This window comes from Oncorhynchus nerka, linkage group LG9a (genome assembly GCF_034236695.1).
Source record: "Oncorhynchus nerka isolate Pitt River linkage group LG9a, Oner_Uvic_2.0, whole genome shotgun sequence".
Lineage (NCBI taxonomy): Eukaryota > Metazoa > Chordata > Actinopteri > Salmoniformes > Salmonidae > Oncorhynchus > Oncorhynchus nerka.
In genome coordinates this window covers 10,926,540-10,944,993 of record NC_088404.1, presented here as the reverse complement: position 1 = coordinate 10,944,993, position 18,454 = coordinate 10,926,540, and the positions used below count along the sequence as shown (strand labels likewise).

Below are 18,454 nucleotides of genomic sequence, written 5' to 3'. Positions count from 1 at the left end.
CACTGGTTTAAAATCAGTAAGCGATATTAAAAATAAAATACATTCAATTATTCAGAGGGGGTTGCAATGCTGTGGAAAACGGTTGTAGTGCACTAGAGTGCAAAAGAAAATATAGATTCCCAAAGTTTAAAATGTCTTTGCAGGGGGACTCTTATTTAAATAAATAAAGATCTGCGCTCGTGCTGCATAACATCCTGCTGCTAGGAGAACGGTAATACAGAATCCGTACCTCCTAGCTCGTCAGTGGCTACATGACTTCCACTCTGCCTGTCAACCAATGACTTTTTATATAAATGTGAATAGTCAAAATGACAGAGCCTATCGGTAAGAGGTTCATTATCTGTTCATGTTGAAGCCAAAGACAGTACAGTAGTTTTCGAAACTCCCCGTTGAAAGACTGCAACTCTGGTAACGCTTTAGCTATTAGTTAATAGCCATCTGTTAACTGTAGTAGTATGACACACACCCCCACAGCACATGTGCGCCATTGCTGCTGCTGCCATTTTAAATCTTCGCCAAGCTTCTTATTATTTGATGTGCTTGCCGAAGGCAAAGAAGCACAACTCTAGATTTCTTACATACTCTTATTAATATGATTGTATTTATTTATTTAGCCTGTGTGAGAGAAAAATCACAAGATTGTTATAATACTGTTTATGCATTGAATAGCTTTAAATGAGTACTTTCTCGTAAAATGTCTGTGTGAACCGAGAGAAGCCTAAAAAAACCTACAGCTGGCATTCCATAGATAAGATGTGGTTGGAGTAACCAGTCAAACGTGTTGGATTGACTAGTCTCATTATTTCAATGATTAATCGATATTAAATAAAGATGATTGTTTGAAGATGGCTGTCCAAGTCTCTCACAGTATGAATTTCCACGACACCTGCTCTAGAGCTTAAACGATTTAAGCTATGAACACAAAACCAACTTTCAAATGTACAAGACCGCCCAAAATTAGACTGTTTGAGAAAATATTTTTCATAGTATTTATACTTTTTTTTTGTAGCACGAAAATATTCAAATGAGCTTCCAATGCATTTCAAGGGAAATAAAAGTGCCATAGACTTACATGATAAAAGTTTGGACCGTGACTGTTTAGGAAATGCCATTAAAACATGCAGACCTGTCTGAAATCGTGCACTTGTCAAAGGCTTTTTGATACCATTGAATTATAACCATTTAAAATGTTAATAAACGCTCCATAGGTTTGAATGGGTAGTATTTTCATTCGCTACTGCTCTAACACCAGTTAAACTATCAACACCAAACCAATCTTGACATGTTCAGACTGACCCTACTCAGTTTGCTTGTCAAAAAAAACCATTGATACTCTATATACACTTTTTTTGTTGTTGCTATAACCATATAACCATGGGCGGCAGGGTAGCCTAGTGGTTAGACCGTTGGACTAGTGACTGGAAGGTTGCAAGTTCAAACCCCCGAGCTGACAAGGTACAAATCTGTCATTTTGCCCCTGAACATGCAGTTAACCCACTGTTCCTAGGCTGTCATTGAAAATAAGAATTTGTTCTTAACTGACTTGCCTAGTTAAATAAAGGTAAAATAAAACAATTCTAATTCATTAAACAGTTGCATAAATTAACATGGGCTTGAATGAGAACCATAGGAATACAGAGGTAGCTATTCAAAATGGCCAATTAAGCTACAAGACAAACTTTAAAACATTCAGGCTATCCTAACTTCAAATTCTTTAAAAATATTTATCAACTATTTGCAAAACAAAAGGCTCACCAACAGTAACTATTGAACCGTTCAAGTTAGAGACACCAAACCAACTTTCTCATGTTCGGGCTATCCTATCTCGTCACATTCAATCAATCTTTCCATCGACCTACTTTTTCAACTATTACCAGTCACCACCATTCCTACTGCAGAGACTACCTGTCACGCCGGCTCCCACTCCCCCACCCTGGCGCTTGAGGACGCCAGGCTGCCCATCATTACGCACACCTGTCACCTTTGTTACGCGCATCAGCGTTTCATTGGACTCACCTGTACTCCTTCACGTTTTGATTTGCCTTCCCTATATCTGTCTGTTCCTCTGTTTCATCCCTGTGTCAGCATGAATGTCCAGACGCTGTCCTGTTTCATGTCTGTTTATTAATTAAATGTTCCCTCCCTGTACTTGCGTCTCATCTCCAAGCGTCTGTCCTTACAGAATGCTGACACCACAATTTGAAGCATCGGGGAGTTTTTTCCCCCGTAGGTGACGTCAGGTCTGGGTGCCGCTGTCGATGGAGCCGGGGGTACCTCAGCTGGCTCGTCGGGCTTCCACGCCTTAGCTGGCTCGTCAGGATTCCACGCCTCAGCTGGCTCGTCGGGCTACCACGCCTCAGCTGGCTCATCGGGCTACCACGCCTCAGCTGGCTCGTCGGGCTACCACGCCTCAGCTGGCTCGTCGGGCTACCACGCCTCAGCTGGCTCGTCGGGCTTCCACGCCACAGCTGGCTCGTCGGGCTTCCACGCCTCAGCTGGCTCGTCGGGCTTCCACGCCACAGCTGGCTCGTCGGGCTACCACGCCTCAGCTGGCTCGTCGGGCTTCCATGCCTCAGCTGGCTCGTCGGGCTTCCACGCCTCAGCTGGCTCGTCGGACTTCCACGCCTTAGCTGGCTTGAGAGATTTCCTTGCCTCGGTTGGCTTGGCAGGCACCCATCCCACATCTGCCTGCGGTTAGGGAACCCTGACCTGTTCACCGCACCTGCTGTCTCGACATTGGAATGCTCGGCTATGAAAAGCCAGCTGACATTTACTCCTGAGGTACTGACCTGTTGCACCCTCTACAACCACTGTGATTATTATTTGACCCTGCTGGTCATCTATGAACGTTTGAACTTCTTGAAGAACAATCTGGCCTTAATGGCCATTTACTCTTATAATCTCCCCCCGGCACAGCCAGAAGAGGACTGGCCACCCCACAGAGCCTGGTTCCTCTCTAGGTTTCTTCCTAGGATCCTGTCTTTCTAGGGAGTTGTTTCTAGCCACCGTGCTTCTACATCTGCATTGCTTGCTGTTTGGGGTTTTAGGCTGGGTTTCTGTATAGCACTTTGTGACATCTGCTGATGTAAAAAGGGCTTTATTATATATATTTGATTGATTGATTGTAAGCTATGCGTGGAAGCCAGGAAATGCTAAATGTGTTTATGTTAATTCACGGACAATTACCTTGAGACCAGCAGTTATTTGCTTGACAATCACCGGCTGACAACATTTCATGACCGCCACAGCTCTATTTTGGCCCCATGATCCTTAGTGATGTGGGCACGGAAGAACTTGAAGCTCTCGACCTGCTTTAATACAACCCTGTCGATGTGAATGGAGGCGTGCTCAGCTCTCTGTTTCCTGTAGTCCACAATCATCTTCTTTGTTTTACTGACATTGAGGGAGAGGTTGTTGTCATTGCACCCGACTGTCAGGTCTCTGACCTCCTCCCTAACTTAATGATGGTGCTGGAGTCGTGCTTGGCCACGCAGTTTGGGTGAACAGGAAGTACAGGAGTGGACTAAGTACGCACCCCTGAGGGGCCCCCGTGTTGTGGGCCAGTGTGGCAGATGTGTTGTTGCTTACCCTCAGCACCTGGAGGCTGACCATCAGAAAGTCCAGGATCCAGTTGCAGAGGGAGGTGTTCAGTCCCAGGGTCCTTAGCTTAGTGATGAGCTTTGAGGGCTCTATGGTGTTGAACGCTGAGCTGTTGTCAATGAACAGCATTCTCAAGTAGGTGTTCCTTTTGTCCAAGTGGGAAACGGCAGTGTGAAGTGCAATAGAGATTGCATCATCTGTGGATCTGTTGGGGTGGTATGCAAATTGGAGTGGGTTCAGGGATGATGATGTTAGCCATGACCAGCCCTTCAAAGCATTTCATAGCTACAGGTGTGAGGTTAATGATCGCTGTTCTGATGTCCAGAAGCGATTTTCGGGTCATAGCAAAAGATGGCGAAAACATTATGTAAAAAAGAAAGAAAGAAGAGTTAAGATCAGCAGAAAACCCCCCCACAAAATAGCATAATTGGCCAGGAGCCCACTATACATGCAACACAATTTTAAGCACACTACATTGTAAGCACACTACATTTTCTTTAGGAAATGTACTTCTCTAGTTATTATAATTTTGTATTTGGAAAGTTATTCCTCCTACACCGTTTAAACTAGAAAAATAATTTCCACGTTAACGTGCAGATCGGTGTGGAATAGTGTGCTTGTATACTTTTATATACAGTGCCTTTGGAAAGTATTCAGACCCCATGACTTTTTCCACAATTTGTTATTTTACAGTCTTATTCTGAAATGGATTTTTTTTTAATCCTCAGTAATCTACACACAATACCCCATAATGACAAAGTGAAAACAGGTTTTTAGACATTTTTGCAAATGTATTACAAATAAAAGGCAGGAATACCTTATTTTCATAAGTGTTCAGACCCTATGAGACTCGAAATTGAGCTTGTGTGCATCCTGTTTCCATTGATTGTCCTTGAGATGTTTCTACAACTTGATATGAGTGCACCTGTGGTAAATCCAATTGATTGGACATGATTTGGAAAGGCACACACCTGTCTACATAAGGTGCCACAGTTGACAGTATATGTCAGAGCAAAAACCAAACCATGAGGTCGAAGCAAATTGTCCAATTGTCCGCTCTGATATGGGATTGTGTCGAGGCACAGATCTGTGGAAGGGTACCAAAACATTTCTGCAGCATTCAAGGTCCCCAAGAAGAGCTGTGTATCTTAACACCAGAGCCATATACTGTATCTAAATACAAGACTCTGGGACTACACTTTTCAAAGTAAGATGGCCCTGTTGCCTTTATTGACAGACAGTAAAGGTTGCCACAGATCCGCATATTATTTTGCTTCTATGTAATATGATCTTTTTAATTACATATCCAGAGCTTATATTCTTCTTCCGAGTAGCCTACAGATGTTCCATAATCACTACAATGACTCCTGACTTCCACCTAGTGGTTGGCTGTTGAACGTACACCATCAGTCTCTGTGTACTGAATAAATCATTCCAATCATATTACATATTTCAGGTTATAAGCCAATAACCTACATCCTGCTGACTGTTGTAAACATGATTGTACATGTCTGTTCCTGATCTTGCATATTCATAGACTTATTATAAAGAGGGTCTATATATATATATATATATACAGTGGGGCAAAAAAGTATTTAGTCAGCCACCAATTGTGCAAGTTCTCCCACTTAAAAATATGAGAGAGGCCTGTAATTTTCATCATAGGTACACTTCAACTATGACAGACAAAATGAGAAAAATAATCCAGAAAATCACATTGTAGGATTTTTAATGAATTTATTTGCAAATTATGGTGGAAAATAAGTAGTTGGTCACCTACAAACAAGCAAGATTTTTGGCTCTCACAGACCTTCTTTAAGAGGCTCCTCTGTCCTCCACTCGTTACCTGTATTAATGGCACCTGTTTGAACTTGTTATCAGTATACACCTGACACCTGTCCACAACCTCAAACAGTCACACTCCAAACTCCACTATGGCCAAGACCAAAGAGCTGTCAAAGGACACCAGAAACAAAATTATAGACCTGCACCAGGCTGGGAAGACTGAATCTGCAATAGGTAAGCAGCTTGGTTTGAAGAAATCAACTGTGGGAGCAATTATTAGGAATTGGAAGACATACAAGACCACTGATAATCTCCCTCGATCTGGGGCTCCACGCAAGATCTCACCCCGTGGGGTCAAAGTGATCACAAGAACGGTGAGCAAAAATCCCAGAACCACACGGGGGGACCTAGTGAATGACCTGCAGAGAGCTGGGACCAAAGTAACAAAGCCTACCATCAGCAAGGGCATTGAAGATGAAACGTGGATGGGTCTTTCAGCATGACAATGATCCCAAACACACCACCTGGGCAACGAAGGAGTGGCTTCATTAGAAGCATTTCAAGGTCCTGGAGTGGCCTAGCCAGTCTCCAGATCTCAACCCCATAGAAAATCTTTGGAGGGAGTTGAAAGTCCGTGTTGCCCAGCAACAGCCCCAAAACATCACTGCTCTAGAGGAGATCTGCATGGAGGAATGGGCCAAAATACCAGCAACAGTGTGTGAAAACCTAGTGAAGACTTACAGAAAATGTTTGACCTCTGTCATTGCCAACAAAGGGTATGTAACAAGTATTGAGAAACTTTTGTTATAGACCAAATACTTATTTTCCACCATAATTTGCAAATAAATTCATAAAAAATCCTACAATGTGATTTTCTGGATTTTTTTTCTCCATTTTCTCTGTCATAGTTGAAGTGTACCTATGATGAAAATTACAGGCCTCTCTCATCGTTTTATTTGGGAGAACTTGCACAATTGGTGGCTGACTAAATACTTTTTTTGCCCCACTGTATATATATATATATATGTTCTGAAACCTCTCTGCTTATTATGTGTCCCTATTATTACCTGTCCCTGTTATCGTATCCCTCACCAAATCTAAGGAAGTCTCTAGAATTTGCTCACCTGAAGTAGAGTATCTGATGACAAACTGTAGACCACACTATTTGCCAAGAGAGTTTTCATATATACTTTTCGTGGCTGTTCATTTACCACCACAGACGGACGCTGGCACTAAGACCACACTCAGCTGTATAAGGAAATAAGCAAACAGGAAACAGCTTACCCAGAGGCGGCACTCCTAGTGGCCGGAGACTTTAATGCAGGGAAACTTAAATCAGTTTTACCTCATTTCTATCAACATGTTGAATGCGCAACCAGAGGGAAAACAATTCTATCGTCCTGATTCCTGCTTACAAGCTAAAATTAAAGCAGGAAACACCAGTGACTCGAAACAATGTCTATAAAAAAAGTAGTCAGATGAAGCAGATGCTAAGCTACAGGACTGTTTTGCTATCACAGACTGGAATATGTTCCGGGATTCCTCAGATGACATTGAGGAATACACCACACCAGTCACTGGCTTTATCAATAAGTGCATCGAGGACGTCGTCCCCACAGTGACTGTACGTACAGACCCCAACCAGAAGCCATGGATTACAGGCAACATTCGCACTGAGCTAAAGGGTAGAGCTGCCGCTTTCAAGGTGCGGGACTCTAACCCGGAAGCTTACAAGAAATCCTGCTATGCCCTCCGACAAACCATCAAAAAGGCAAAGTGCTAATACAGGGCTAAGATTGAATCATACTAAACCGGCTCCGACGCTCGTCTCATGTGGCAGGGCTGGCAAACTATTACAGACTACAAAGGGAAGCACAGCCACGAGCTGCCCAGTGACACGAACATACCAGACGAGCTAAATTACTTCTCTGCTCACTTCGAGGCAAGCAACACTGAGGCATGCATCAGCTGTCAGCATCAGCTGTTCCGGACGACTGTGTGATCACGCTCTCCGTAGCCGACGTGAGTAAGACCTTTAAACAGGCCAACATTCACAAGGCCGTGGGGCCAGACGGATTACCAGGACGTGTGCTCCGGGCATGTGCTGACCAACTGGCAGGTGTCTTCACTAATATTTTCAACATGTCCCTGATTGAGTCTGTAATACCAACATATTTTAAGCAGACCACCATAGTCCCTGTGCCCAAGAACACTAAGGCAACCTGCCTAAATGACTACAGACCCGTAGCACTCACGTCCGTAGCCATGAAGTGCTTAGAAAGGCTGGTAATGGCTCACATAAACACCATTATCCCAGAAACCCTACACCCACTCCAATTTGAGTACCGACCAAACAGATCCACAGATGATGCAGTCTCTATTGCACTCCACACTGCCATTTCCCACATGGACAAAAGGAACACTTATGTGAGAATGCTATTCATTGACTACAGCTTAGCGTTCAACACCATAGTACCCTCAAAGCTCATCACTAAGCTAAGGCTCCTGACTAAACATCTCCCTCTGCAACTGGATCTTGGACCTCCTGATGGGCCGCCCCCAGGTGGTGAGGGTAGGTAGCAACACATCTGCCACGCTGCCAACACTGGAGCCCCTCAGGGGTGCGTGCTCAGTCCCCTCCTGTACTCCCTGTTCACCCACGACTACATACCAGACACGACACCAACACCATCATTAAGTACCACCTACAGTGGTAGGCCTGATCACTGACAACGGCGAGACAGCCTATAGGGAGGAGGTCAGAGACCTGGTCGGGTAGTGCCAGAATAGCAACCTATCCCTCAACATAACCAAGACTAAGGAGATGATTGTGGACTACAGGAAAAGGAGGACCGAGCACACCCCATTCTCATCGACGGGGCTGTAGTGGAGCAGGTTGAGAGCTTCACGTTCCTTGGTGTCCACATCACCAACAAACTAGAATGGTCCAAACACACCAAGACAGTCATAAAGAGGGCAGGACAAAACCTATTCCCCATCAGGAGACTGAAAAGACTTGGCATGGGTCCTCAGATCCTCAAAAAGTTCTACAGCTGCAACATCGAGAGCATCCTGACCGGTTGCATTACTGCCTGGTACGGCAACTGCTCGGCCTCCGACCGCAAGGCACTACAGAGGGTAGTGTGTATGGCCCAGTACATCACTGGGGCTATGCTGCCTGCCATCCAGGACCTATACACCAGGCGGTGTCAGAGGAAGGCCCTAAAAAATTGTCAAAGACCCCAGCCACCCCAGTCACAAATAAGGCTTCTCAACAGTTTTTACCCCCAAGCCTTAACAGGTCATCAAATGGCTACCCGGACTACTTGCATTGTGCCTCCCCCCCAACCACCCTTATTTTACGCTGCTGCTACTCTGTTTGTCATATATGCATAGTCACTTTAACTATACATACTACCTCAATTGGCCAGACCAACCAGTGCCCCTGCACATTGGCTTACCGGGCTGTGTCCAGCCACCCACCACCTGCCACCCACTCTTTTACACTACTGCTACTCTCTGTTCATCATATATGCATAGTCACTTTAACCATATCTACATGTACATACTACCTCAATCAGCCTGACTAACTGGTGTCTGTAGACTTGCAACTGTATATAGCCTCTATACTGTTATTTTTCACTGTTGTTTTTATTTCTTTACCTACCTATTGTTCACCTAATACCCTTTTTGTACTATTGGTTAGAGCCTGTAAGTAAGCATTTCACTGTATTCGGCGCACGTGACAAATAAACTTTGTTTTCTTATGCAGTATGAATGTCTATTGTGCATTATAGCCTATCAGACGAGCTAAATTACATCTACGCTCACTTCGAGGCAAGCAACACTGATAGAAGCCTATCAGCTTCTAGAAACAAAACATTATCATTATAGTGACCAAATAGAATATCGATAAATGATCATCGCATCAATACAATTTAATATTTAAAAACCACTGATTAAACAAAATGCATAGACATTGCTTGTTGAGCAATCTTTTAGAGTAGTTGCCTCAAATATGTACCTCTAAGACGAATTCTTTAGCCAATGGTTACAAGCCACGATTTTCATGTATTAAGTTTTACATGGAACACGTCTATTGGGAGAAAACGTCCTGTAGATTGTGAAATGTCCTGCTGCTATTGGCTGTGTTTTGTGCGTGGTGCCCTATGATTGGTCCGTCTTGGGGGGGGTTATTAAAAGGGGTGCTTTTGTTGGGGAGCTGGATCTTGTCATTCTTCCTTGTCAAGGCGGTTGTGTGTGCTTTTATACGGCTGAGGTATAGGTTGTTAACCCCACGTCTTTTGTCTGACGATAATTGTAACAAAATGAAGCGGATTTGGTTTATTGGGCTGGTCTGTGCACTTTTAGCATTCGGTGAGTATCCGAGGATGTTTTATTTATTTTATTAGCATCGCTATTAGCCGTGTCTATCCATACGAGCTAGCATTTGAACTTGATTTCCCTTTTATTGCTAGCCAGCCATCTGAATTCTGAGCTTGTATTTCACCTTTTTTTTTAAATAGTTAAATACGGAAACCACTAGGCTTTTTACATATTTTTTTTATTTTTTTTAAGCATTTGTTTTAGTAATTGAATTTGATTCTGGGAGATTTTCTTACAGCTTCACACGTTTCTGGAAGTTTCCTTGTAAGCTAAGCAAACATCCTGTTCCTAGTTAGCAACCACCGATCACAACGGCTAACGGTAACGTTAGCCTTGGCTGCTCATCCACTCTAGCGTAGCTAGTTGCTGATATCTGTATTTCCTGTCATTTTGGCTAACTAAGGAATACAGCTATATATATATATATATATATATATATATATATATATATATATATATATAGCCCGTGACTGAATTATACCATTTTGTTTCTGTCAGGTTGAATAGGCCACATCTCCTTTTTGATTTCTTGTTTCAAACTCTAATGTATCTTCAGTTTGTAACTCAACGGGGAAACTACATTCTTTCATTAGGCCGTTGTTGACAGTCCCAACGTGTTTTGTTTGTCAGCACTCAAGCTTTCAAGACGTGTAACACACAAAATACAGACAACCATCCCTGTATCATGTATTTCACGTCATATGATGCCAAATGTATCATACGGGATGATTTCTGTATTGAGTTATATCTTGAAAGATCCAAAAATGTTTTGTCAGCACTCAAGCAAAAGTCCACAACAGACTAATAGTTTTTGGGTTGGAGTTTTCCATGAGTTCACCTATTCTGTTTGTATGCAGCATCTGTGAGAGCAGAAGATGAGCTTGACATCGACGGTGCTGTGGAGGATGATCTGGGAAAGAGCAGAGATGGATCCAAGACGGATGATGAGGTGGTGCAGAGGTAGGTCATAGGGAGAACCTTTAAAGAGAAACCAGACTCTTGAGGGGCGGTCCCAGCCTCCATTACTGATGTGTGTTTGGTAGTTGCACAGATCCGACAATTGTTTGGGAACCTTAAAGTAAAACATGACAGAAGTCGTCTAAAGTGAAAAGAAAGGTGACGACCAGTTGCAGCGACAGTTCGGCGTGACTGCAACTGACCTGTTGAATATCATTGATTTCTGTCCTCAGAGAGGAGGAGTCTATCCAGCTGGACGGGCTGAACGCAGCTCAGATCAAAGAGATTAGAGAGAAGTCAGAGAAACACGTCTTCCAGGCAGAGGTCAACCGCATGATGAAACTCATCATCAACTCGCTCTACAAGAACAAGGAGGTGAGTGGCGTTAAAGTTGCAGGATTCCCGGACACTTCCCCATCCTTCCCTTGTCTTGTCTGTGTTGGATCTTGAGACCGTTTATATGACTCCAGATTGTATAGTCAGTAAAAGTTGAGTGGATCCAACCATAACCAACCCAGAGGTTTACGTTCACAGTAACCATCCTGTCCTCTTGTCTGTAGATCTTCTTGAGGGAGTTGATCTCCAACGCCTCTGATGCTTTGGATAAGATCCGACTGATGTCTCTGACCAATGAGGACGCACTGGCAGCCAACGAGGAGCTCACCATCAAGATCAAGGTATGTTTCATGGTCACGTCCTCGATCTCAATTCCTCGCAGTCTTCTCAACCGTACTGGAGATGGTCCAAGGTCCTTCCCCTTAGCCCTTCTCCAATGTGTTTTGAGGCTGTTAAGATGGGACTGGAGGAAATTTGAATTGGAGGAAGGGTTAGCCTTTGAAAGATACTTGACTGATCCATTCTGCTTTGTAAGACATGGAAATTACTAATAAAATATCATTAGGACTTCTGAGGTTGAGCTCACCTGTTGTCTCCCTAGTCTGACAAGGAGAAGAACATGCTCCACATCACAGACACGGGTGTCGGCATGACAAAAGAAGACCTGATTAGAAACCTGGGTACCATCGCCAAGTCTGGCACCAGCGAGTTCCTGAACAAGATGACAGAGGTTGAAAGTGAGGGCCAGTCCACCTCGGAGCTGATTGGACAGTTCGGCGTGGGCTTCTACTCCGCCTTCCTGGTTGCTGACAAGGTGATTGTGTCTTCGAAGCACAACAACGGCACGCAGCACATCTGGGAGTCCGACTCCAATGAGTTCAGTGTGATCGAGGACCCCCGTGGAGACACCTTAGGAAGGGGCACCACCATCACGTGAGTGTCTCAGAGTACATTTTGTTATGGTTACATTTTATTCATTGAACAGATGGTTATCCAGAGCGACTTACAGTTGATAGCTAGGTGATACAACCACACATCAGTCATAGTAAGTACTTCATTTTTTTTGTACTTCCAAAAGTGAAAACTGGCATTCCTAGACAACCACAAGCAAATGCTCCTAGTATTTAAAAGTTTTTGAATACCAGGCTATGGTATTCATACAGTGGCCATGAATTAAATGAATTTGTGTAGCGTTATAAGATGATACAGGAAAATATCCCTCAATGAAATTCAAAACACGAACTACCTTGACCTCGAATCAATTCTATGTTGACTGACTCCTGTTTTGACACTGACGAGGTTCTATCCGGTTGTCTTTCTGATTGGTCCAGGTTGGTGATGAAGGAGGAGGCTACAGACTACCTGGAGCTGGAGACCATCAAGAACCTGGTCAGGAAGTACTCCCAGTTCATCAACTTCCCCATCTATGTCTGGTCCAGCAAGGTATTGGGAGTGGAACTACACTATTTTTCCTGTCCCCTCCATATGCACTGATGGCAAAATTTACAGGTTGAAATAATATGGTGGAATCAAGCTTATTATAAAGGAGAGGAAGGGTTTGAGACCAGTTTGTCAAAGGAACAAACTATGGTGAACCATTGTAGCAGTGAGCTGTAGGAATAACATTTAGCCATTTTTCCCTTCTCCTCCACCTGCCCAGACTGAGACTGTTGAGGAGCCCATCGACGAGGACACCGAGGCAGAGGAGAAAGATGCCACTGAGGATGAGGTAGAGGTGGAAGAAGAGGAGGATGAGAAGGAGGACAAGCCAAAGACAAAGAAGGTAAAAACAAACAGCTTGACTAGTTTTAGTTTCCCAAACTTCTCCTTCTGTACAGTTCTGTTTATTTTATCTATTCAAATGATAACACAACAAAATACAACTTAGTTATCAATTGGTGTCTTATTTTGGATGTTTTTCGTTGACTTTTTATAAACCCAAAACCACTTCCATGCCTTTGGTCCAGGTTGAGAAGACTGTGTGGGACTGGGAGCTGATGAACGACATTAAGCCGATCTGGACGAGACCAGCCAAAGATGTAGAGGAAGACGAGTACAAGGCTTTCTACAAGACCTTCTCCAAGGTATGCAGCCTGCGACCCAGACTTCCTTCCAGAGACTTCTTCCTCGCCGAGCCATCCATTTTAGTTTGCTCTTCGGGGGCAAGACTGGGTTCAAGTGAAACCCTTTTGACAACGGTTGACATGACCTTTATAAATACCCGATTTTGATTGGTGTTCTAATTGATTGATTTTGTCCCCCCCCCCAGGACACAGACGAGCCCCTGTCCCATATCCACTTCACAGCCGAGGGTGAGGTCACCTTCAAGTCCATTCTGTTTGTCCCCGCTGCTGCCCCCAGGGGCATGTTCGACGAGTACGGGACCAAGAAGAACGACTTCATCAAGCTGTTTGTCCGTAGAGTCTTCATCACCGACGACTTCAATGACATGATGCCCAAATACCTGAACTTTGTCAGGGGAGTGGTGAGTGAGCCTTACATAGCTTACATTATGTAACTAATTTAAGACTTGGTACAGCAGGGTTTTTAAAAATGTATTCTGACTTGGAATTGACCCCTGACCCTGCTGTACAGTTAAAAATGACTTTGTTCATTTTAATCATGTTATTACTTTCTCTAAGTGATTTATGATTGTTTTATTAGGTGGACTCTGATGACCTGCCCCTGAACGTGTCTAGAGAAACTCTGCAGCAACACAAGCTGCTCAAGGTGAGCGTCCTCTAATTAGACAAGTTACCTGTTTCGGGTCAGTTTGGTGCCTAATGAAGATACGATTTGAACAGAATGACTTGTTAATCATTCGTAGTGAATGATGTGAGCTTTAGTAACTAAACATTCCTCCAACCAGGTGATCCGTAAGAAGCTGGTGCGTAAGACCCTGGACATGATCAAGAAGATCGCCGAAGAGCAGTACAACGACAAGTTCTGGAAGGAGTTTGGCACCAACATCAAGCTGGGTGTTATCGAGGACCACTCCAACAGGACCCGTCTGGCTAAGCTGCTGCGTTTCCAGACCTCCAACAGCGACACGGTGCTGGCCAGCCTGGAGCAGTACGTGGAGAGGATGAAGGACAAGCAGGACAAGATCTACTTCATGGCCGGGACCAGCCGCAAGGAGGTGGGTGGTGGTACACTGTCTAGGCCTCTTAGGCTGCGGTGTTGGCCTGGTGTTGGCGGGGGCCTGGTGTTGGCGGTGGCCATACATAGAGATGGAGAAGCAGGACCAGATATACTTCATGTCTGGAACTAGCTAAAAGGATGTGGGAATAGTTGACCATAAAATGGGTTCATTTAAACGCTATCCTTTTCTGGGTTTTCCCTTGACTTTCCCTTGCCGTTTCTTATCTTCAACTCTGTTTTCCAAATGACGTTAACCTGTAGTGACACCCCACCCCGTGAACGGGACCATTGTCATCTGACACTAATAAAATAAAAATACTGCCCCTTAACACCGAGGTTAAGGTAACCTCTCTGAATGAAACCACGCAGCAGGTTCCAATCTGCGCACTACCCCTTTCCCCTGAGATGTTTGCAGATCTGTAAGGTGTAAGTAATCTAGTGTAATTTCAGGTTAATGTTCCTCCTAACCTTAAGTCTTCCCTTGTGTAATGTGTCCCCCCCCCCAGGCGGAGTCTTCTCCCTTCGTAGAGAGTCTGTTGAAGAAGGGTTATGAGGTCATCTACCTGACCGAGCCAGTAGATGAGTACTGTGTCCAGGCTCTGCCAGAGTTCGATGGCAAGCGCTTCCAGAACGTGGCCAAAGAGGGCATCAAGTTTGACGAGAGTGACAAGGCCAAGGAGACAAGGGAGGCCCTAGAGAAGGAGTATGAACCCCTCACCACCTGGATGAAGGACAGTGCCCTGAAGGACAAGGTAACATAAAAAAATATATATTTCACCTTTATTTAACCAGGTAGGCTAGTTGAGAACAAGTTCTCATTTACAACTGACCTGGCCAAGATAAAGCATAGCAGTGTGAACAGAGTTACACATGGAGTAAACAATAAACAAGTCAATAACACATTTTTTTTTAAGAGTCTATATACATTGTGTGCAAAAGGCATGAGGAGGTAGGAGAATAATTACAATTTAGCAGATTAACACTGGAGTGATAAATGATCATGTACAGGTAGATACTGGTGTGCAAAAGAGCAGGAAAGTAAATATAAACAGTATGGGGATACATTTACATTTAAGTCATTTAGCAGACGCTCTTATCCAGAGCGACTTACAAATTGGTGCATTCACCTTATGACATCCGATGAGGTAGGTAAATTGGGTGGGCTATTTACCGATAGACTATGTACAGCTGCAGCGATCGGTTAGCTACTCAACATACTTAACATGAAGGAAAAAGGTCAGACTTCAGCCCACTCGAGAGAAATAAAAAAACATTCTCAAATGAGAATCTGGCCTTCAATGTTTTTGGATGAAATGGTAATGTGGACAACCTTTTTATCTATTTTTGACAATGTGTCCTTTGTTCTCTTGTAGATTGAGAAGGCCATCCTGTCCCAGAGGCTGACCAAGTCCCCCTGTGCTCTTGTAGCCAGCCAGTACGGCTGGTCTGGTAACATGGAGAGGATTATGAAGGCGCAGGCCTACCAGACCGGGAAAGATATCTCCACGAAGTGAGTGGTCATTAAGGCTTCTGTTTGAGTACTTCCTCATTCCTACTTTGTGAAAGGATCCAAATGTTATCATTGATATTTTTGATTTCAAGATCGTACTTGTGCTTCAGGTTTCCTAATTCTCTCGCTCTGTTTCCAGTTATTATGCTAGCCAGAAGAAGACATTAGAAATCAACCCGAAGCACCCTCTCATCAAGGAGATGCTGAAACGCGTTTCTGTAAGTATTCACAACCTATAATGCATAAACCATTGTGTCATTTCTGTCATATTTGATTCTCGGGGGGAGAGCAGCCAATGAGGATGTTCTCTTCCATCAGTTGAATGATGTTTGTGCTCCTCTGCAGTGCCGCTTGTTGTCATATCGCTGACTGTTCAATTCTCATCCCTTCTATTTCTCTCACCTGCAGACGGGTGGTGAGGACCAGACTGCCTCAGACCTGGCCATGGTGCTGTTTGAGACAGCCACGCTGCGTTCGGGCTACCAGCTCCAAGACACCAAGGCCTACGGAGACCGGATTGAGCGCATGCTGCGGCTCAGTATGAATGTGGACCTCACCGAACAGGCATGTCACAGCCTTGCAAAATACACAATAAGACTTGATCGACTCTAAATTGTGTACCTGAGTGGTGCTGTAGCCAAGCGTTTCCCTCCAGTACAGTGATTTAGCCCTTTATCCTGTTTTGCCCCTTGCAGGTTGAGGAAGAGCCAGAGGAGGAGCCGGAGGAGGAGCCCGAAGAGCCAGCAGAGGATGAAGCGACTGAGAAAGAGGAGGAAATTCCAGACGAAGAAGCGGTGAGTCTCACAGATGACATGTTTTGGGAAATTATGTTCATGGTTTTATAGTTCCGATAACTTCCTTCCCAGACACAAACATCAAAGTGTTTGGTGGACCAACATGTCAAACTTGGCTTTAGCTGAGACCCGTGAGATCACTCCCACTAAGGCCAACTTTGAATCATTGATATACCAGGCTTATACGCACTGTGCACCAGAGGCGGCTGATAGGAGGAGCTAGTGGAGAGCAAGCTCATTGTCATGGCCGTAACGGTATCAAAACAAAGGAAACCACATGTTTGACTCTGTGCCATTACAATGAGCCCATCCTCCTATAGCTCCTCCCTGCAGCCTCATCTGCTGTGCCCAATAGCCTGGGGAAGAGGTTCTAATTTGAATAGTCAAAGTTTCAATCGATGCCTTGTTTTGCATGGATTTGGTTAATGATGGTGAAACAACCAACCAACCTCCCTCTCTCTCTCTTGCCAACAGGCAACTGACAAAGATGAGTTATAAAGCACTGTAAATGAGAAAGGGTGTAATGATGGACCTATCCTGGAGCTGAGCCACAACAAAGGCCGAAGTCCTACCTGGAAACCCAGGCGGAATTACACTTCTGTTCGTGTTTGTTTCTACTCCATTATCTGTGTTAAGTGAAAACAATAGTGAAATGTCAGTGTGATTCTGTCTAGCCAAGACCACCTGCTGGCTAGGATACCCAATAGCCACCAATCAAGACTAGCCCGGTCCCACATCCGTTTGTGTGCTCTTGCCCAACAGATCTGCGACCAGGCTAAGTCGAGGCCATCGGCCACACTTTACTCACTCTGTGGAGGGTCCTGATGGGATGAGATTTTTTTTGAAAGTCTGGTGTGTTTTTTGTTTCTGTTTTGTTACATTCCTCACGATTGTAAATTTGTTAATATTTAACTGAGCTGGAAAAGATGTGATCGACACTGTCCCTTGATCCCATTGAATAAATATTTCCTTGAAAAAGGGGGCTACTGTCTATGTGATGAATATAGTTGGACTCTTGGTACGGGTGAAGTTATACATAAACTAAATACTACTTAGTGAATAAAGTGACATGTCTACAAATAAGAGAATATACTGTTGAGGCGTTCCCATTTTAAAGATGGACTTGGTGATTTAAATGCACAAAATTAACTGCTTTAGTGGGTCAATTAATCTGCTGTTTTGCTCCATCCTGTTGCTACCATGCGGTCAGTGGGCTAATATAGTTGGCTACAGGGAGGGTATTAAAAGCCATGTCGTGTTTTTTTAAAGCTCTCAAAATGCTTTAGTTCTGAATGTTCAGTGGTAGAGTGCATTTCAGTTTTAAAAGCCTGTATTCTACCAAATGCAATGACGGGCTTCCTAGTTTCTCTCAGCTTCCATGCCTACTGCTATCTAAGTGGAGTCTCTGTACACGTCTGTTTGTAGCTGAATCGGCTCAAGAACGGCGGTGAATGCACATTTTGGAGTCTGGTGCTTTTATGCACACTTCTAATGTGGTTATAGTTGAGAGTAAATTACGTCCACAATCTGAAGTTTAGTCAGTCGATTTGTTGGGCGTTTTATAGTTCTAATGGTTCAAGAGCAGTGGCCTATACAACTTTTCTGTACATTTTTATGACTTTGTTCAAAAGGTGTAAATGGTCTCAAAAAGCTGCAGACAAAGACACATTTCAGACCGGTCTGCACATTTTAAAGTGGCGTCTCGCTTTTCAAGGCTGAAGACTAGTTCAATGTAAATGTAGTAGTGACTAGGATTTCTCATTCAAGTCTATGGCACCTGAAATGCATAGGGATTTATGCAAATATGGTTGTAGACAAGTGTAAGTAACTTTTTACATTTTAGCACAGTTAGTCTGGACTCTATCTTTTAGGGTTTTGGCGCGTGAAGTTCCAGTGGACTAAGTATGAACAGTTTCTATAATGGTGCTTTGCTTTCAGCATGCAC

The 18,454-nt window shown here is 43.9% G+C and overlaps 2 protein-coding genes across 2 annotated transcripts; both read left to right on the top strand.

The window, feature by feature from the left end:
- Positions 1 to 1,374: 1,374 nt before the first annotated feature.
- On the top strand, positions 1,375 to 2,698 carry LOC135573448 (sericin-1-like). The gene is made up of 3 exons (XM_065022784.1): positions 1,375 to 1,386; positions 2,231 to 2,444; positions 2,550 to 2,698. The coding sequence occupies exons 1-3, from the start codon at positions 1,375 to 1,377 to the stop codon at positions 2,696 to 2,698; spliced, it is 375 nt and encodes a 124-aa protein (XP_064878856.1).
- Positions 2,699 to 9,611: 6,913 nt separating this feature from the next.
- LOC115116223 (endoplasmin-like) lies at positions 9,612 to 17,491 on the top strand. The gene is made up of 17 exons (XM_029644707.2): positions 9,612 to 9,762; positions 10,629 to 10,731; positions 10,962 to 11,103; positions 11,289 to 11,405; positions 11,666 to 11,997; positions 12,396 to 12,507; positions 12,725 to 12,847; positions 13,032 to 13,148; positions 13,334 to 13,549; positions 13,729 to 13,794; positions 13,934 to 14,203; positions 14,712 to 14,957; positions 15,579 to 15,715; positions 15,855 to 15,933; positions 16,124 to 16,279; positions 16,411 to 16,509; positions 16,984 to 17,491. Exons 1-17 carry the CDS (start codon positions 9,714 to 9,716, stop codon positions 17,005 to 17,007), a joined length of 2,388 nt encoding a protein of 795 aa, XP_029500567.2. The 5' UTR covers positions 9,612 to 9,713; the 3' UTR covers positions 17,008 to 17,491.
- The last annotated feature ends 963 nt before the right edge of the window (positions 17,492 to 18,454 follow it).

What these genes read in the sequence shown, in the direction of transcription:
- LOC135573448 (XM_065022784.1), top strand. An exon ending in GGGCTACCACGCCTCAGCTG is followed by an intron (nt 2,445 to 2,549) that starts GCTCGTCGGGCT and finishes ACCACGCCTCAG; the next exon opens with CTGGCTCGTCGGGCTTCCAT.
- LOC115116223 (XM_029644707.2), top strand. Translation starts at nt 9,714, where the DNA reads ATGAAGCGGATTTGGTTTATTGGGCTGGTCTGTGCACTTTTAGCATTC. An exon ending in AGCAACACAAGCTGCTCAAG is followed by an intron (nt 13,795 to 13,933) that starts GTGAGCGTCCTC and finishes TCCTCCAACCAG; the next exon opens with GTGATCCGTAAGAAGCTGGT. An exon ending in ACAGTGCCCTGAAGGACAAG is followed by an intron (nt 14,958 to 15,578) that starts GTAACATAAAAA and finishes GTTCTCTTGTAG; the next exon opens with ATTGAGAAGGCCATCCTGTC.